The 17,760-nt window shown below is 35.3% G+C and overlaps 2 protein-coding genes across 6 annotated transcripts; one reads left to right on the top strand and one right to left on the bottom strand.

The window, feature by feature from the left end:
• Window positions 1–920: 920 nt before the first annotated feature.
• On the bottom strand, window positions 921–8,619 carry ldah (lipid droplet associated hydrolase). Of its 5 annotated transcripts, none has more exons than XM_059353374.1 (7): window positions 8,590–8,619; window positions 7,703–7,849; window positions 6,289–6,423; window positions 4,441–4,610; window positions 3,024–3,264; window positions 1,452–1,534; window positions 921–1,227 (listed from the first exon to the last, which is right to left on the bottom strand). In XM_059353374.1, the coding sequence occupies exons 2-7, from the start codon at window positions 7,839–7,841 to the stop codon at window positions 1,039–1,041; spliced, it is 957 nt and encodes a 318-aa protein (XP_059209357.1). In that variant the 5' UTR covers window positions 7,842–7,849; window positions 8,590–8,619; the 3' UTR covers window positions 921–1,038. The 5 variants fall into 5 exon arrangements, with proteins under 5 accessions (XP_059209357.1, XP_059209355.1, XP_059209358.1 ...); XM_059353372.1 differs by having other exon boundaries at window positions 8,565–8,608; XM_059353375.1 differs by having other exon boundaries at window positions 8,580–8,603.
• Window positions 8,620–10,996: 2,377 nt separating this feature from the next.
• On the top strand, window positions 10,997–17,391 carry slirp (SRA stem-loop interacting RNA binding protein). The gene is made up of 4 exons (XM_059352528.1): window positions 10,997–11,097; window positions 13,890–13,948; window positions 15,319–15,426; window positions 16,998–17,391. Exons 1-4 carry the CDS (start codon window positions 11,031–11,033, stop codon window positions 17,085–17,087), a joined length of 324 nt encoding a protein of 107 aa, XP_059208511.1. The 5' UTR covers window positions 10,997–11,030; the 3' UTR covers window positions 17,088–17,391.
• The last annotated feature ends 369 nt before the right edge of the window (window positions 17,392–17,760 follow it).

The raw sequence follows: 17,760 nt of genomic DNA, 5'->3' as shown, positions 1-17,760 counted from the left end.
GATAAACTGAGGAGATCTCATAGTTGTATCCTTCTGATCTCAATTATTTCTCAATTCAATTCTCCTTCAAAATAACCGAGACATGGGAAGATACCATATTCGCTAGCATTCACATACCATATAAGAATATCCCTTTACCTCTCATATTTTTTTCGTATTTAATCCACGGTATTCAAGTTTTAATTGAGCTAAACTGGGTAAATGTAGTCCGTTCTACACTGTGAAATTGACAAGAACACAGCAGCTTTCACAGAAGTTAAAAATGAGTGTGGAGCTTTTACTTTAATAGGCCTAATGTCTTCTATTATAAATATTATGTAATAGTTGTATCTAATCTTAATTGTATCTATGACTGCGTATCAGTATCACTGAACTAAAACACGGCGAGCGTTCACTCCTGCGGTTGTACAATAAGTCAATGAGCTGAGAATTAAGTTGGATAAAGCTATAGTTTGCAAACTAAAAGTTGCAGTAACAATTATAAAACACACAGAAATACAAGAGTATTAATTTGAGCAAAACTAGCTTACTGTATCAAACCTTGCTAGCATGAATTACTAAGTTTAAATTTATCATAAACTTATTTAAACACAAAACACTCTTAAATATGCAAATTTACTGTGAAAACTAACCTCATGTCTCTAAAACATGAAACATTAGTTTTACAATCGACAGGAAGTATTTTTTGTCCTTTCAAAATAAAAGCGTCCGTTATCAAAACAGGCTTTTGCATCGACCTGTATATAGATCTTTTATTTTACCCATGTATGCCTTAATTGATCTTTACGATGTAGATGCTGGAGTTGGCAGGTTTCTTCCAAACTACCATCCCTAACAGCTACTCATGAAAAATACAATAAATTATATTTGAAATCATGAATAAGATGAATGCCAACAAAATTAACAACAGTAAGCCAATATAATGACAAAAAAACACATTTTAATTAATATTAAATATATATATTTATCGCTGATTAAAAAAAAAGGAACTTCTGGTCAGGATCTCTGCAGCGTCATCACGCAGAGAAAAGAATGAACTCACATCGACAAATCTTTACTGATCCATTCAAACACCATTTTAGCAATTTCTCTTCCTGCATCCAGGACGAAGGCGTGACGGAAGCCGTTTTCACACAGTCTCAAATCTCCATTTGGAAAGTCCTGCTTGATGTCGTGGTAATATTGAACAGGACACCAGTGGTCTGTAGCTCCATAATAAAATATAAGCTGAAAGAGAGAAGAAACAAATAGTTTACTACTGGTGTTGATTTCTCGATTTAATACACAATGACAACTAAAAGAACCAAGCCACAAGTAAATAATTAACTTATAATTCAGGTGAGCATGCTGTCTTTTATGTCTCATGTGGCTTTTATGTCATCAAATATTCAGATAACTATGAAGTACAGAGAAAAGTCTCAATGTGAAGATAACGGGAGGACTTTTCTTACCTTTTCAAGGTTTTCCTTGATGGTTATGTTGTCTCTTTCCAAAACTTTCCTCATTTCCTGACCCCCCATGTACATGGCATTGGCTACAAAGAAGAACAAATCACACAGGTCTCTTCACTGTTTTTTGTCAGACTGAGTAGATAAAAAAGCACATTCCTTTTTGTGAATAAAACAAACATTTTTTTTAGATGCATGTTTAAGCAAAGGTGGAGCATAATGTACATGTACATTAGAGGTGTGAATCAGCAGAGGCCCCACGATACGATTTTATCCAGATACTTGAGTCACAATACGATATTATTGCGATTTTAAGCATTTTGTGATATGGTGAGTATTGCGATACAATATGTTGCGATTGTTTAACAGCATTTTTTTGTCCACAAAATTAAATTAAATCGAGAATTGTTTTTGTGAAATCAGAGGAAATTCTCAGTCTATTCATCTCACTTCAGTCTTTTTATTTCTCCACAATAAGAGTCAAACCCACAGACTGACCAACAAAGTATTCAATCGAACTGAACTGAACTGATATCAAACATGTATGGACGACAACAACTGCAGCATTTTATCAAACTTTCCTCAACTTTAAGCTTCACTGCTCTGAGTGTTTTTGAATGAAACATAGAAAAAGCCTAACTTTGCAGCGTTATTTCGACAATTTCCCGACACGATATCCTGTCGATAGATTTCTTCTAGTTTCATAGGACACCAGTATATCCAATATATTCCTAAAAGTGAGCCCACTACAGCCTCTGAAAAAAACAAAAACAAGTGAAAATAGTGATGGCCCGCCGGCTGTCTGAACGCTAAATATTGATACTTGGCGGCAATGAATCGATATAATATTGCCACGCAAATCGCGATACTATGGTGTATGAATTTTTTTCCCACCTCTAATGTACAGCTATTGTGTACAAGGTGCATCTCTCTCCATATTGCATATGCATTTTGGGTAGGATCCAACAAATAAAAAGAGGACATGTTAACGGAGGTGGATGATGTATTCTGCTGGATTTACTTAGGTTACACAATTTCTGAGAATCCGTTTTGCAGGAAAAACATCCACCTCTGAAGAGTAAACAAGACAGGTTGCAGTGGGAGAAGAAATGTGAACTAAATATAGGCTGTTGAACCCACATCAAACTAAAGACACAGGTTTAGTCTTTACTAAGAGTCAGCAGAGATCTAGGCACATGTACAAAGTTTTACAATTATTAGTTACTTCCTATAAAATGTACATTTGCAGGAGTATGAAAAACAGATAATTAAAATTTTATTAATTCCTGCAATAAGTATAAAAAAGGAGAGAACACCAGAGGGGAGTGGTGGAAGAAGTATTCAGATCCATACTTCAGTAAAAGTACTAATACCACACTGCAGAATTACTCCACTACAAGTAAAAGTCCTGCATTCAAAACTTACTGAAGTAAAAGTACAAAAGTATCAGCATCAAAATGTACTTAAAGTGTCAAAAGTAAAAGTACTCGTTATGCAGAATGGCCCTGTGTAACATTCTCAACAAAAAGTCAATGTTATAAACATCACAGGAGTAAAGCTCAAAGTCAAACCAACCTGCACAGTCTCCACTGAGTAGACCTACAGTAGGCTGGACTACATTGTGGTCCAGAGAGCGCAGGCCACCAAACACCAGTTTGATCAGCCCAGCTTTGAGTCCCTCGGGCAGAAGAGAGAGCAGGAAGAGAGGCAGGTAGGCTACATAACGCATGTGACATAGCACAGGGGTCATGACCTTCCCCTGAGGAGTCTGAGCCATGCGCTCGATGGTGGGAAACAACATGATGGCCTTTATAATCTGCATCAAAAATAAAGAGGTTATGAAAAACACTTCAACGGTCTGGGAATGTCAGGAAAAAAACAAGACAAATAATGAACCCTTTTACTGTTTGTACACAATGATGACGTAGAACGTGTGCACGTGCATTGTGTGGTGTTGTTCTCCAGCCGTTCTGACTGACCAACAATCAACATGTCTGGTTGTTGTTGCGTATACGGTAGTACGAAGTGCTATTCCACCGGAGGACTAAAGTTTTATAGGATTCCGACAGGATCACGACCATTTCAGAGCACCATTGTGGCTGCAGGCCATTAAACGTGTGGACTGGAATGAGGACATAATCAAAAATGCTCGCATCAGCGGCGCCCACTTTATATCAGGTAAGGTTATCTATCTACTCTTTGATTTAACGGGAAGCCCTGTTTACATTAGTGATAGTCTGTACTATGTAGAATAGTAATCAAATGCAGCTAGAGTTTGATAAGCTGGCGTTAGATTTAGCTAGTAGCCTGCTAAGCTAAACAAACTTGCTTGTGTTTTATTTGCAGACAAGGCGTCATTGGACTCCATTGGAGTTCGCCTCGTCAAATAAAACACAAGCATTTGAATAATCTTCTACATAGTACAGATAATCACTAATGTAAACAAGGCTTTCCCGTTAAATCAAAGAGTAGAGAGATAACCTTACCTGATATAAAGTGGGCGCTACAGACACAAGCATTTTTGATTATGTCCTCATTCCAGTCCACACGTTTAATCGCCTGCAGCCACAATGGTGCTCTGAAATGGTCGTGATCCTGTGAATCCTATAAAACTTAGTCCACCGGTAGAATAGCAATTCACACAACCATATACGCAACAAACAGATATGTTGATTCTGCGAACAGTTTGTAAAGGCTTTTTGTAACGTTGGCTGAAAAAGGGTCTATAAAGGTAAAAGATTCACAGACTATAAGTTATCGAAACTGCCTGAGTATAAAAATACTTCCCTGTCATTTAATCTGCTACCTATTTAATCTAATGTTGACCACACAGGTTAGGGTTTGTTTAATCAGCATCTGACAAACTGCTCAGTATAAGAACTCTTAGGCAAAGATGTCACCTCTTTAATGAGCCAGTGGTGTGATTTTAGTGTTAAAATGGTTTATTGTTGTCCTCCTGAAAATGTTATGTGCCAAAATAACTGCATCTCACCTTGAGTTCAGGATTTCTCTTCATCATGTCCAGAATAATGTAGCAGCCGATAGAGTGTCCAATCAGGACTAGGTTGGTGTCTTTGGGAACGTGTCGTGCGAGGAAGACCAGCTTGTGTTCAATCTGCCCGTTCAGACCGAATATGTCCCTCTTTGCTGCTGAAGAGGCATCTGTATAAGAAGGGATATACAAGTACATTGTCTATGTCAGAATCTTTCCAAATGTGTCTATACTTTCTTTGGTGTCCATGTTCACCTAGCCCAGACCTGCCAACCTACGATAAATCTTCAGTGTCACTGCTGTTTGTGCACTAAATTGATGCATATAATCATGGAAAAAATTATTAGACCACCTTTGTTTTCTTCAGTTTCTTGTTCATTGTAATGCCTGGACAACTAAAGGTAAATTTGTTTGGACAAATATAATGATAACAACAAAATAGCTCATGAAAGATTAATCTAAGAGCTGATATCTAGTCATTTTCCATGGTTTTCTTGATAATGATTATGGTTATTATCAAGAAAACCATGGAAAATGTCTAGATATCAGCTCTTAAATTAAACTCTTATGAGCTATGTTTGTACAGCACACATCAGTGAAACAGAGAAAAAATTAAGGATGCAAATAGAAATTAAATTGCACATTTGTTTGTTATAATCATCCTGGCTTGTTACATGGGTGACGGCAGGGTGAATAAGAATGAATCCTGCTATGATTGGTCAAACTCTTCTTCTTTCTGCTCTTCGGCCTCCAGTTTGTTTTTGACAGACGTCTAAAGCTTTTTTTTTGCGTCATACCAGCGTATTGTGATGTCAAAATGCCTTACATGCAATGGTGGAAAGTAACTAAGTTACCCAAGTACAATTTTAAGGTACTTGTACTTTACTTGAGTATTTCCAGTTTACAGTTAATTTATACTTCTACTTCACTACATTTTGAGGCGAATTTTGTACTTTTTACTCCACTTTAGCTTCCAGCTTTTGTTACTTTTCAGGTTGAGATTTAACATAAAAAACATGAGAAATTTAAAGTGATTAGACATGTTTTTTTTTATAAATTAAAGCACATAACAGTATATATATAGTTAAAATGAGCCTACATTGAGAAAATTATAATGCTGTACATTTTGATGCTGATACTTTTGTACTTTTACTTGAGTAAGTTTTGAATGCAGGACTTTTACATGTAGTGGAGCAATTTCACAGTGTGGTTTTAGTATTTTTATTAAGTAAGGGATCTGAATACTTCTTCCACCATCACTTACAGGCTAGGTAAAAAGTGTACAGGTGGACATGTCTGCTGGGCTGAGTTACTCGCTGGTAACTCGGGTGTGATGAACATTCCATATTCAAGCAGCATATTTATTCATGCTCTCTTTTCAAATGATTTTAGATTAGCGGGAAAATGGCAAAAATGTAAAGAACTTGAGTGTTAGAGCCATTTTGTACATTGTAGAGAAACTGATAAATAATTCAGATTTGTATTTCATAAGTTTATAGTTCTTTATTGAGGTTGTAGGAATGCCTATTGGTTCGTAGGAATTGCACTCTTCTTATTGGCTGAGATGTGTGTAACGTCATAATTGCTTACTTTGTTTTAATTAGGATTATGGAGACGAGGAGAGCACACTAGTTTTTGACCTTGCTCATAATTATTATTATTTTTGGATTGCTGCAGTTTATTGTTTGTAATGCTCAAATGAAAGGTTTTCAATAAACCATAAGAAAGAAACTGTGGGATTTTTTCGGTATAAGACACGCGTCAACTACATCCTCACGCTCCATAATTGAAGTGTGCGTTTCAAGTAAAACTAGACGGAGCCACACTAACATTGAGGATAATCCATACCTTCGACCATGTCCATGGAGTCTGGTGGTACACAGTGGCCAGCGTGGCTCACAGCCCACACTGGATGGTGTTGTCCAAACATACTGTAAAGTGTTTGCATGAAGGTTCTGTAGAAGCCCACAACACCTGGGTTACCTAGATGCCAGATAATCAGACAAACGATTTCCACTAGCAGAATAACACAAGGAAAACAACATCCAAAACAGGCCTCTTAATACAATTTTCAAGTTGTGGCGTGTGCATGTGTGTGTCAGTCATTTAACTACTTTGCAACAAGTGTCATAAACTTCATGTTTCTAAGATTACATACAGTAAAGTATATACAGTACAGGCCAAAAGTTTGGTCACACCTTCTCATTCAATGCGTTTCCTTTATTTTCATGACTATTTACATTGTAGATTCATCAAAACTATTAATGAACACATGTGGAATTATGTACTTATGTCTTATATTCTAGTAAGCAAAGGGTGGCTACTTTGAGGAATCTAAAATACAAGACATGTTTTCAGTTATTTCACACTTTTTTTGTTAAGTACATAATTCCATATGTGTTCATTCATAGTTTTGATGCCTTCAGTGAGAATCTACAATGTAAATAGTCATGAAAATAAAGAAAACGCATTGAATGAGAAGGTGTGTGTCCAAACTTTTGGCCTGTACTGTACTGTACTGTATATGTATGTATGCATATATCAGTTGTCAAGGTAACCAGTATTTGTTAACAGGAATCTTGTGATGGATCTTGTTCTTAAGATACAAGAAGTTCATATGCTGCCCTAATCACCATAGCAACCAGCTAAATCAGGATAAGCCAGAATCTGTAAAAAGATATATAAAAGTTCGAAATGAGAAAAGTAATAGCACACATGTCCTAAAAGAGCTGAACATGAGCATAGATGAATGGTTTATGTAGTTGAAAGTATGCAGAATAAGAATAATGAAAACAGACATTTTGACTGTGTGTCTGACTTTTACAAAACAGCTACATCCTTAACATCCTATTATGATATAGTTAGTCTGTGGGGATTTACTTTGAAAAACTCCCTTGTCTTGGGTTTCCTGTTAAGACACAGTTACCTCTTTGGCTTTAATTCTACTTCTTCAGGCTGTTTGCAACGAGTACTCCTTGCTTCAAGTACATCTGATGGTTGCTTTGCCATGAGTACTTGTGGGTTTCCTGTTAAGACACAGTTACCTCTCAGACTTTTATTATACTAAACTAATGTTTGCTACACAACAAGTACTCCTTGCTTTGTCGTCAGACTTAGCATATAGGGTAGAGGAGGTGGCTGCATGAGCAGGGTTCTATTTTCAAATTCTGGCACTTGCTTCTGCATTTTTTTTAAAATGAATTGCATACAAAAAGCATTAAGTGGTGTGATTTTATGGATACAGAATGTTTGTCCAACTCACCTGGAATGATGAGAAAAAGCACCTTGTGTCCAGAGTGTAACTGACAGGAGCCAAATTTAAGAACTTCTGTGATGGCTCCACAACAGTAGAGAAAGTCTGTCTGTGGCCCGTTCCTCCTGTCTGTCACCATGTTGTCCATCTCATTAGCTTTGAGGAAAGAGGGGGAAAGTGAATGAATGCCAAATTCAGTTTAAAAAAAAATCATTTTACTTCCTTTGAGCACTTTCTATCACATGGTAAATACAAAATACAGATTTATTGAAGTAGTGCAACATTTACTGTATTACAGTAGTGTAATAATGTGCTAATTCACAATTGGCTCCAGTATGGTTGACTGATTTTTCAACAGGTCCAAAGGTGATGCATTTGTTTCCACGTCAGAGGTTAAAAAGCAAGTCGTGTGGTGCGTTTCTGCTCTTATTCATATTAAAAGACTAGCTCCTCTGAAAAGCATGGATCTAATCATTTAAAAAAAAAATCTGATGGATAATCTTTACATTTCATGGGGTCCGTGTGCAAAGTTTATTTGCATTTTCAATTCATAGTCGCATCATGAGAAGACACTTGTTTGTTTTCTTAATGTCTGATTGATGCACGTCACTCAGAGCTTGTTCCTAATATATATATTCAATAAATCATAATCACAAGACGAACAACTTGATTAATATTGGTCGCATTTCAATTCAACTTATAGTTACTGCTGATTTGTTGATGCAGAATGATATTTATACTTAGCGACGTTTGCAGTATAACATAGACCCATCTAACACCATGGAGCCGCGGTAAATACACCAAAATCTTTACCTCTTCATAAACAGTGAACCAGCCTATGCATGCAGTGAACACATAATATTATAGTCACCTATAATAAGCCTACATAGGTCTACCTGCTTCTTCTTCCTCCTCGTCTTCTACTTCTTCTTGTTTTACGGCGGTTGGTAACCGGCTTATTTGGTGCATTGCCGCCACCTCCTGCTCTGGAGTTCTAAAATCCTTATTTAAAGAAGAAGAAAACACACCTTCTTCCACACATACAGTCATGGAACAAACTATTAGACCATTGTTTTCTTCAATTTCTTGTTCATTTCAATGCCTGGTACAACTAAAGGTACATTTGTATGGACAAATATAATGATAATAACAAAAATAGCTCATAAGAGTTTAATTTAAGAGCTGATATCTAGACATTTTCCATAGTTTTCTTGATAAGGATTTTGGTTATGGAGGCAAATCTTGTACTTTCTACTCCACTGCATTTATCTGACAGCTTTAGTTACTTTTCAGGTTGAGATTAAATATAAAAAACATGATACATTTAAAGTGATGAGACATTTTTTGATAAACTTCCTGACAGTATTTTACCTTGAGAAGATTCAAACACTGCTTACACAAATGCATTAATAATAATAATACTAATCCTATAATATATTTAGAATATATGAAACAGTCATGTGGGTCCATTCTGCATAACGAATACTTTTACTTTCGATACCTTAAGTTCATTTTGATGCTGATATGTTTGTACTTTTACTTGAGTACATTTTTAATACAGGACTTTGACTTGTCGTGGAGTAATTTCACAGTGTGTTATTAATATTTTTACTACAGTAAGGGATCTAAATACTTCTTCCACCACTGCCTAAGATGCAAGTGGGGGAAACATGGATGCAATTTATCGACATGAGATGCATCCACCCCATCCTTTTATTTCTGGCGCTCTCATCTGCTGTAATCAGACATAATAAAGATAAAATAAAACCATTTTGTCACACTGTTAAAATAATCGCCTATGTCATTTTTTGTCAAAATAGTTTTTTTTTGTTTTGCCTAAATCATCTCCTCATGACGTCAGCCACCTGTGGTAAAATCACCTACATCCTCAGTTAATCAGATCATGTGATTTTACCCCTTTAAGATAATGGCTGTTGAGAAATGCACTGAGGAAAACTTTAAAATTAAATGATCTGACTCCAACAGTAAATCCTCTGTATCTATTTCTCTGCGCAGATTGTTTGATGGGAAATGATGAGCAGAAGACGTCCAAGTTCTGAGTTTTTACATTTTACTACAATATGTCAAGAAATGTGCAGTTACAGAGTCTCTGGGTTCAAACAACACTTCCCTGATTTACATGATTAGGGCGGATCAGTTCATGAGGTCTGACCCCCCTTCTGTCCCTCGAACCCTTTTTTTATAACCTAACAATGTTTTACTAAGGATCTGGGTAGATCTCTCCAGAAGGTGCGTCCCTCTCAAACCGTTGATTCGTGAGTTTTAATCAATATCAGGACACGTCATGTCACCAAGAAGAGAAGATAGTTACCTCCCCTCCTCAGCACACTGTGTCCATGACCTGGCCTGTTCCCAAAACATTCAACACAACCTCCTGCCTTGTTATGACTTGCAGAGATATTGGTGGTAACACAGATTTTGCAATGTTCACATAAACATAAAATATATTTTTTGTGATGATATAATGTTACTAAGTTTAAGCAGATGGAATAAATGTATTTAGAGTAATCATAGTTTTATAACAATATTAGCACATGATCATTGTATCAAAAGCATCTTACATGATTAATCTATAAATGCATAGAGAGAGAGCACACAAACAGTTAGTGAATTACGCATTGAATTGACCTAGTCAATCAGATAGTGATCCCCATGCACAGACAGTGACCTAGTCAATCAGATAGTGATCCCCATGCACAAAGACAGAAAACAGATTATTTCTAACGTGGCCTATGTCAAGTGTGTGATTTAAGCAGATTATTATGCCTAAATCAAAATAAAATGTGACTTAGGCAATTTTTTTAACATGCCTTTGTGACTTAAGCAAGATATGGTAACACTTTATTTTGAAGGTGTCTATTTTAGAGTGACATGAGCGTGTCATAAACATGACATAGGATGTGTCATGAACATTAATGACACTTTGAAGTAACGTTTATGCTCATGATACTTGTAACATTAATGCTCATGTCATGTTTCTGGCAGGCTTGTGTAGACACCTTCATTTATTTCTCTTAAGTTACATAATTTACACACAGAGTTGTTACTATGCCAATAGTCATCCTTTGTTACACGCTTTTTGATCAATAAATGTCATATGTTACACTTTTGGTGAAGTTTTTTGTGTTTCCTGCAAAACTTGAAAAAATGAGTTCGGCGATTATTTTAACAGGGTGACGAATTATGTCGATAACCTTTGAACGTCTCACTGAACTTCCGGTTAAACTGCGCATGTGTAATGCCCCGAGAAATGACGTAATTTGACCCCGAGTTTCCTCCTCCTTCCGCACTCCTTGCTGTTTACCAAGGGCAAAACATGGCGACGCGGGGCAGGAGAGCTTGCGAGCTCTTCGTTTCTAAAATACCATGGACCATAGCAAACAGTAAGTCTATTAAATACTTCGAGGTGTCGTTCACATTTAGTGGCAGCGAGTATATTAACGTCACTGTACTGTATGCAGCCGTCACCTCGGTCAGCTAACAGACATCTCCTCCTAGAAAACAAAGCAGCGTGGAGCCCTACTGTAAATTTACCTCTAAAGTTCTGGCTGTAAACTCCATGAGGCCAGTTTCAGTTTGATGATGATATACCAAGTAAAACTGGAGACAAGGTCAAATATATTTAGTATAAAATTATAGAACTGGATGTAACCCTCTTATATGTTATATTTGCAACCTTTTTTACACATTTGCACCATTTAACCCTATAAAGCCAAGTGTATCATATTTGATACACAAGTTTTTGAGACCTCTGCATCATCAGTGTGATATTTTTTTCCTGAAAAACCTGATATATACATGTGTTGAAGAAAGAAAAAAATAACTGAGCACCAAATTGCACAAAAATACAAGATATAGCAAAAATGATATGCAGGTTCCACTGGTGGATCAGTCATTGCTGCGTGAAAACTTCATATCAGCAGATGTACGATGTTGTGTTATATGGAAAAAAATATTTTGCATGTTTGAGGAAAATGTTAAAAGAAAGTAAAGTCTCAAAAGGTTAAAAATGTTGGGTTTTATATGTTTTTGTTAGTTCAAGAAAAACAAACTGTGAGCAACAAATTGCACAAAAAGAACTGATGTGTCAAATATGATACAAATTAAAATCATATACGCCTATTGTTTTTAGATTTTTTTTAAATGATCTGTCAGCAGGTTCAATAAACACTCCAGTTTAAAAAAAAAATAATTTTCTGGCAATTATTTAATGGTTCAGGCTTTATAGGGTTAACATTCTTTAATGAGCATGATAGTGTTTTCAAAATCACATTTTATGTTGGACTAAATTACCAAAAAAAAGACATAAAATAACTAAAAAAAGACACAAAATGACAAAAAAAAGACACTAAATGAACAAAATTGTTACGCTAAATAAAATAGAGTCCCACTATAATAAAAACCAGAGTTGGATGACAGGATCACACACACAAAATTTGCATTTGTGTTGGTTTTCTTTGTTTCTTTTTGGTTCAAAATGTTGATCCAGTAAGTCAGAATAAAAAAATCAATTATTATTAGGTCATATAGGTGACAAAAAATACCAACATGGCATTTAAACATTTTTTAAGTGGTGTATACAGGCAGGATGGAAAGTATTCAAAAATGGACTAAATAGCCCCAGACTCCAGAGAGTGAAACGCCAAACAACATTTTCTTGGCTGCCAGTTTACTTGATAGCCTCAACCTTGCTAAAACGAATGTAATTTAACAGTACTGCAACTAATTCTACCTTAATGAAGATCGTAATGTTCATGGTGTTGTGTCAACTTGATGGTCATAGTGTATAGAGGGTTTGAGGGCAATAAATTCCAGAGGTGGGAAAAAAACTCGATACATCATAGTATCACGATATTTTACGTGGCAATATTATATGGATATCAAGTATCGATATTTAGCGTGCTTTCAGTTTTTTCGCCGTTTTTTTCCCCTCGGAGGCTCTAGCGGGCCCACTTAGGAATATACTGGAGATACTGGTATCATGTGAAACTTACAGAATGAATCTACAAGCACCATGTGTCATCAGGACAAAGTTAGGCTCTTTATGTTTCATTCAGAAACATTCAGAGCAGTGAAGCTTACAGTTGAGGAAAGTTTGATAAAATGCTGCAGTTGTTTCATGTTTGATTTCAGTTCAGTTCAGTTTGACTGAATACTTTACTTCATGGATCGGGATAAAATCTTATCGTGGGGCCTCTGCTGATTCACACCTCTAATAAATATATTATTATTTAAACAATAAAAGGCCAAATCAATAAATAATTATATAATTGAATACCTTATTCGTATAAATAAACGACAATTTAAACGAGATGTCAAATATACAAATGTTAAATCTATCTGTGTATTATTATTATTTTTATTATTACTACTATTATTTGTGCAATATCTGTAAAATGCAAAGTACTCTCAGGAAAATTAACAAACACAAAAAATATATTGATAATACATGCAAAATAGTAGAACTGTATGTATATAATGTGTATAGAATGTATGTATGTATACGTCTTATTTTCTATTTACTATATTTATTCTGTCTTCTATATCCATGTCTGTATCTTTAGCTCCTGTGACAACTAAATTTCCCCACTGCGGGATAATTAAAGTCATATCTTATCTTATTTATTATTAATTTTTCATTTATATATTTACATTTATGTGTTTTTCAGTCCTATTATTTATTATCACTATCTATCTATCTATCTATCTATCTATCTATCTATCTATCTATCTATCTATATATCTATATATATAATTTATGGCAGGCGACTGTGATTAGTGTGTTTACTTTGCGGGCAACAGATTTTTATTTTTGAAATGAGAAAATCACATAAAACGATTTCCTGTCATTTGGAAATAACAAAAGTGGTTATTTTTTTCTTTTGATATAGAAAAAATTGAGCAATTTCCAAATTTTCTTTGATGTCTGTAAAAAGGTAAATTGGTTATTAAAATGTGTGACTAGTTTGTTTGCATTCATCTCTTGTTAAACAAAGGTTTCTTTTGTAGACCGCCTCAATAAGTATGTTCAATAAGTATATTTCTTTCAGTCTTCCAATTCAGTGGTCACATATTGATCATTCAATACGATTGAATTACGTTGATCTAAGTGTTGTCGGTAAACTATGAATCATTTAACTGTTTGATCTCATGTGCCTAATCTCTTGTTTTTCAGAAGAGCTTAAGGAGTACTTTATGCAGTTTGGCCCAGTGCAGAGGGCTTTTCTTTCATTCGTAAGTTGTCACAGCACAGAATGACATGTAAATGACTCATTCAACTGTTTTTAAGGCTATATTTATCATACTGTCTCTATGAAAACATAAATAAATTAATAGACATTATTTTGACCAATATTGTGATTCAAGATATTTGAAGGAATTATGATTTTTTTTCATTGAAAATATATTGAAATTAACTGTGTGATTATATAATATTTGATTTTTTTTTTGGTAATAGCTGTATTAAACAAAGATTTTGCATGTTCCACCACTAGAGGCTGACCTCTATCGGTGCATGATGTGCACTACATATCACCTAAAACCTTACAGTATATTAACAGTAACAGTTAAAAACTGAATTTATATATATGTATGTATGTTTGCAAAAATTATTTTTGTTCTCCCAATGTTTGATGTGTTCATGACAGTAAAAATGAATGTAATCTAAGTATTTTTAAGGAACCCTTTCACTACCAGTGACTACTAATAATGTTTTTTAATGTAAGACACTTTAGGTTACTGATGACAATTTGTATTGTCCATTCATTCGTGTGTGCATTTGTCCTTTAAAGGAACACTCCACCGTTTTTTCATATTAAAACATGTTATTCGGTCAAGTAAGACGAGTTGATACAGACCTCTTGCGTCTCAATGCGTGCACTCAATCGCCCTGGCGCGCGGCGCCACTTGGCTAGCACTTAGCTTAGCCCAGTTCATTCATTAGGATCCAAACAGATGGACAGTTAGAAGCGACCAAACTCCTCCACGTTTTCCCTATTTAAATACAGCTACACGAGTAGTTAAACGCGAGTAGGCGCAGTAATATCATCACTCCTGAGGGGAAAAGATTTTTCAGGAGTGATGATATTACTGCGCCGAGTCGAAGTGCTCCCAAGTGCTATTCCGCCATACATTATAGTTATCCTTTTTATCCGCTTAGAAAAGCGCCACGTTTTATTTTGTGTCGCCATACTTGGTCGTTTAACTACTCGTGTAGCTGTATTTAAATAGGGAAAACGTGGAGGAGTTTGGTCGCTTCTAACTGTCCATCTGTTTGGGTCCTAATGAATGAACGGGGCTAAGCTAAGTACTAGCCAAGTGGCGCCGCGCGCCAGGGCGATTGAGTGCACGCATTGAGACGCAAGAGGTCTGTATCAACTCGTCTTACTTGACCGAATAAATAGTTTTAGTATGAAAAAACGGTGGAGTGTTCCTTTAAGGTTGCCATTGGTTTCGTTTCTTTCAGTATGGTATCAACATACAGAGACTTAAAACCAAGCGAGTTGTGCATCACAATGATGAACATTTTGGGTTTAATTCTTACCAAACCTGCAAAATCTGGCATGAGTTGCGTGATTTTGACTGTTTGCTTTGTGTTGCACCAGAATCAAGACACAGGCTTCCACAAAGGCTATGGCTGGGTAGGATTCAAAACAGAGGAAGGAATGAACAAGGCACTGAAGAATGAGTCACACATCCTGGACGGAGAAAAGGTGAAACATAAAATTATTTGTTATTTATTATCTTGTGGGCATGGAGTTTTTGTTAACACAATAGCAGCTCAAATTCCTATAGTTTTACCAACCACCATAAAAACATATCCAGGGTCTGTCTAAATAGTGCATTTACGTAGAATTTTCTGACCAAGTCAGTTTCATCTCTGACTTCCAACCTGAAGGTCAAGAGTTTTAAAAACGGGATAAGTTTATGGAAAAAAGCTTTTACAGATGCGTATAGTTTGCCCTTCTTGTTGAATGTGTATTTATTGTTCTCTCATTTTGCATTCATGTCTACTATGTGACCTACATATTCTATGACTTTTCTCAGTTTAAAAAAAAAAAAAAAAAAGGAGCCAAAAAACAAACATCTGCTAATGGTACAATAAAGCTACCTTCAGTCTGCAGGCAAATGTGACCCAAATCCGATTTTTTTTTTAATGACAGTCTGAACAGCACAAATTATTCTTATTGACGCAAACTTAAAGATTTACAGCCAAATAAAAAAATCGGATCCGAGCAAAAAATTCAAATCAAGGCCTGCAGTGCAAGGTTATTATAGTTAACGAAAACTAACGAAATAATGAAAACTAGAATTGAAAAAACATTTTCGTTAACTGAAATAAAAATAAAAACAAGAGTTTTTAAAAAACGATAACTAACTAAAACTGCATTTTGTGGTTACAAAACTAACTAAAACTAACTAAAATTATAGTGAAAATGTCCTTAGTTTTCGTTTTTGTCAACTTTTTTCATTCATAATCCAGTGTATTTATTTGAACATGCAACACATGGTGAATATGTTTACTGAGACTGGGATGTTTACACTAGAACCAAAATTCAAAACACCCAGAACTGTAAGAGTTAATAACCTTATTGGGGCTGAGATGATAAACCAAAGGAAATAAAGGAAACATTTATTATGACCTCTTTGAATCACGCACCCAACACATAGCCCATTACAAAAAAACTAAAACTAATAAAAACTAAACTAAAACTAAGCATTTTCAAAAAATAAAAACTAAACTAAAACTAGAAAACTCACTCTAAAAACTAACTAAAACGAACTGAATTTGAAAACAAGAATTCACAACAAAACTAATGAAAAATCCAAAACTATTATAACCTTGCTGCAGTGTGAACGTAGCTTAGTGGCACTCTCTTTTCAAAGTTTTGTTTTATGTCTAAATCAGTTTGAAACGGTGACATCAGTATTTCGATTGTTCAGAAGTACTTTATCAATAATTTCTGTTCATTTGCTCTAAAGAGACACAAGAATAGTGGGGCTGCCACATAGCCAGCGCTCCAAGCAGTTGGAGGTTTGGTGCCTTGCCCTAGAACACCTCAAACTAAAAATCCCAACACCATAATAATAAAAAAACATCGCTGGTGAATATGCAGCAATTGTTAATATATCAGTAGACATGCAAATAAGTGTTTTTGGAAATTCTACTACATGATATGACTAAACATTACATTACAGGTTTCTGTATGGCATAAGCATGAACCTGAAAATATTCATACTCTGTATGTGTCATACTCATATTATTTCCCTGTTGTTTTTTCAGATCTACGTTCAGACTAACAAATATAAATTTGCAGCTCTGCAGACGGACAAAGACCGTCAAGACAGTGAAGCTGACACTGAAGCTCTGTAATATGCTGTGTGACAGAAAATGTGCTTATTGTTATTCTCTGGCTATACTTGACCAGTATACCAGGGATGACATTTCCATATATTTCCATTCTAAAGTATTTGTTCCTCTTTTTGTACACCTGCAGTGCATTTAGGCTCGAACATTGTTACCATTATTTTAATGTGTTTTCCAGTAAAGTCTTCATATATTGTCAGTGATATATTATACTTCCTGTAACCTATCACACAACATCAACTGTGCATTGCTTACTTGTAAGGTTTATGAACCATGATTCACTAATGGCAATAAAAACTGTTTAAATCCATTATGTCTTACGTTGTCAGATACATGCTTTCACTTGTATTTTAGTATTTTGTAGTTGTACTCTGCTAAACAATGGATTTTAAATGGTTTGAGCAGGATAAATACAGGACAATAGATAAAATTATCCATTACAAGTCAAGATCTTATATTTAAAATAATCTGGAAAATGTACTTAAAAGTCAAAGTCATGCAGAAAAATGGCTGCTGTGACTGATAAATCATACGAGGATTAAAACGCATGCATTGTGTAAAGAATATTTTACTACTGTAGTTGGTTAAGGTGGAGATAATTATAAAATATTCTCAATGGGACTGCAGCTAAAAAAAAAAAAAAAAATCAGCCAGTCCTCATTTTGGAGTTGGAATAATG

This window comes from Centropristis striata, chromosome 16 (genome assembly GCF_030273125.1).
Source record: "Centropristis striata isolate RG_2023a ecotype Rhode Island chromosome 16, C.striata_1.0, whole genome shotgun sequence".
NCBI lineage: Eukaryota > Metazoa > Chordata > Actinopteri > Perciformes > Serranidae > Centropristis > Centropristis striata.
Note: the sequence above shows the minus strand (reverse complement) of the source record. Positions and strands in the feature narration are given on the sequence as shown.

Coding starts and splice junctions, on each gene's coding strand:
- ldah (XM_059353374.1), bottom strand. CDS start 7,841: ATGGACAACATGGTGACAGACAGGAGGAACGGGCCACAGACAGACTTT. Junction 1,535..3,023: donor ACTCAGTGGAGACTGTGCAG/GTTGGTTTGACT, acceptor TCTTCTTTGTAG/CCAATGCCATGTACATGGGG. Junction 1,228..1,451: donor TCAAGGAAAACCTTGAAAAG/GTAAGAAAAGTC, acceptor TCTCTCTTTCAG/CTTATATTTTATTATGGAGC.
- slirp (XM_059352528.1), top strand. CDS start 11,031: ATGGCGACGCGGGGCAGGAGAGCTTGCGAGCTCTTCGTTTCTAAAATA. Junction 11,098..13,889: donor ACCATGGACCATAGCAAACA/GTAAGTCTATTA, acceptor CTTGTTTTTCAG/AAGAGCTTAAGGAGTACTTT. Junction 13,949..15,318: donor AGAGGGCTTTTCTTTCATTC/GTAAGTTGTCAC, acceptor GTGTTGCACCAG/AATCAAGACACAGGCTTCCA.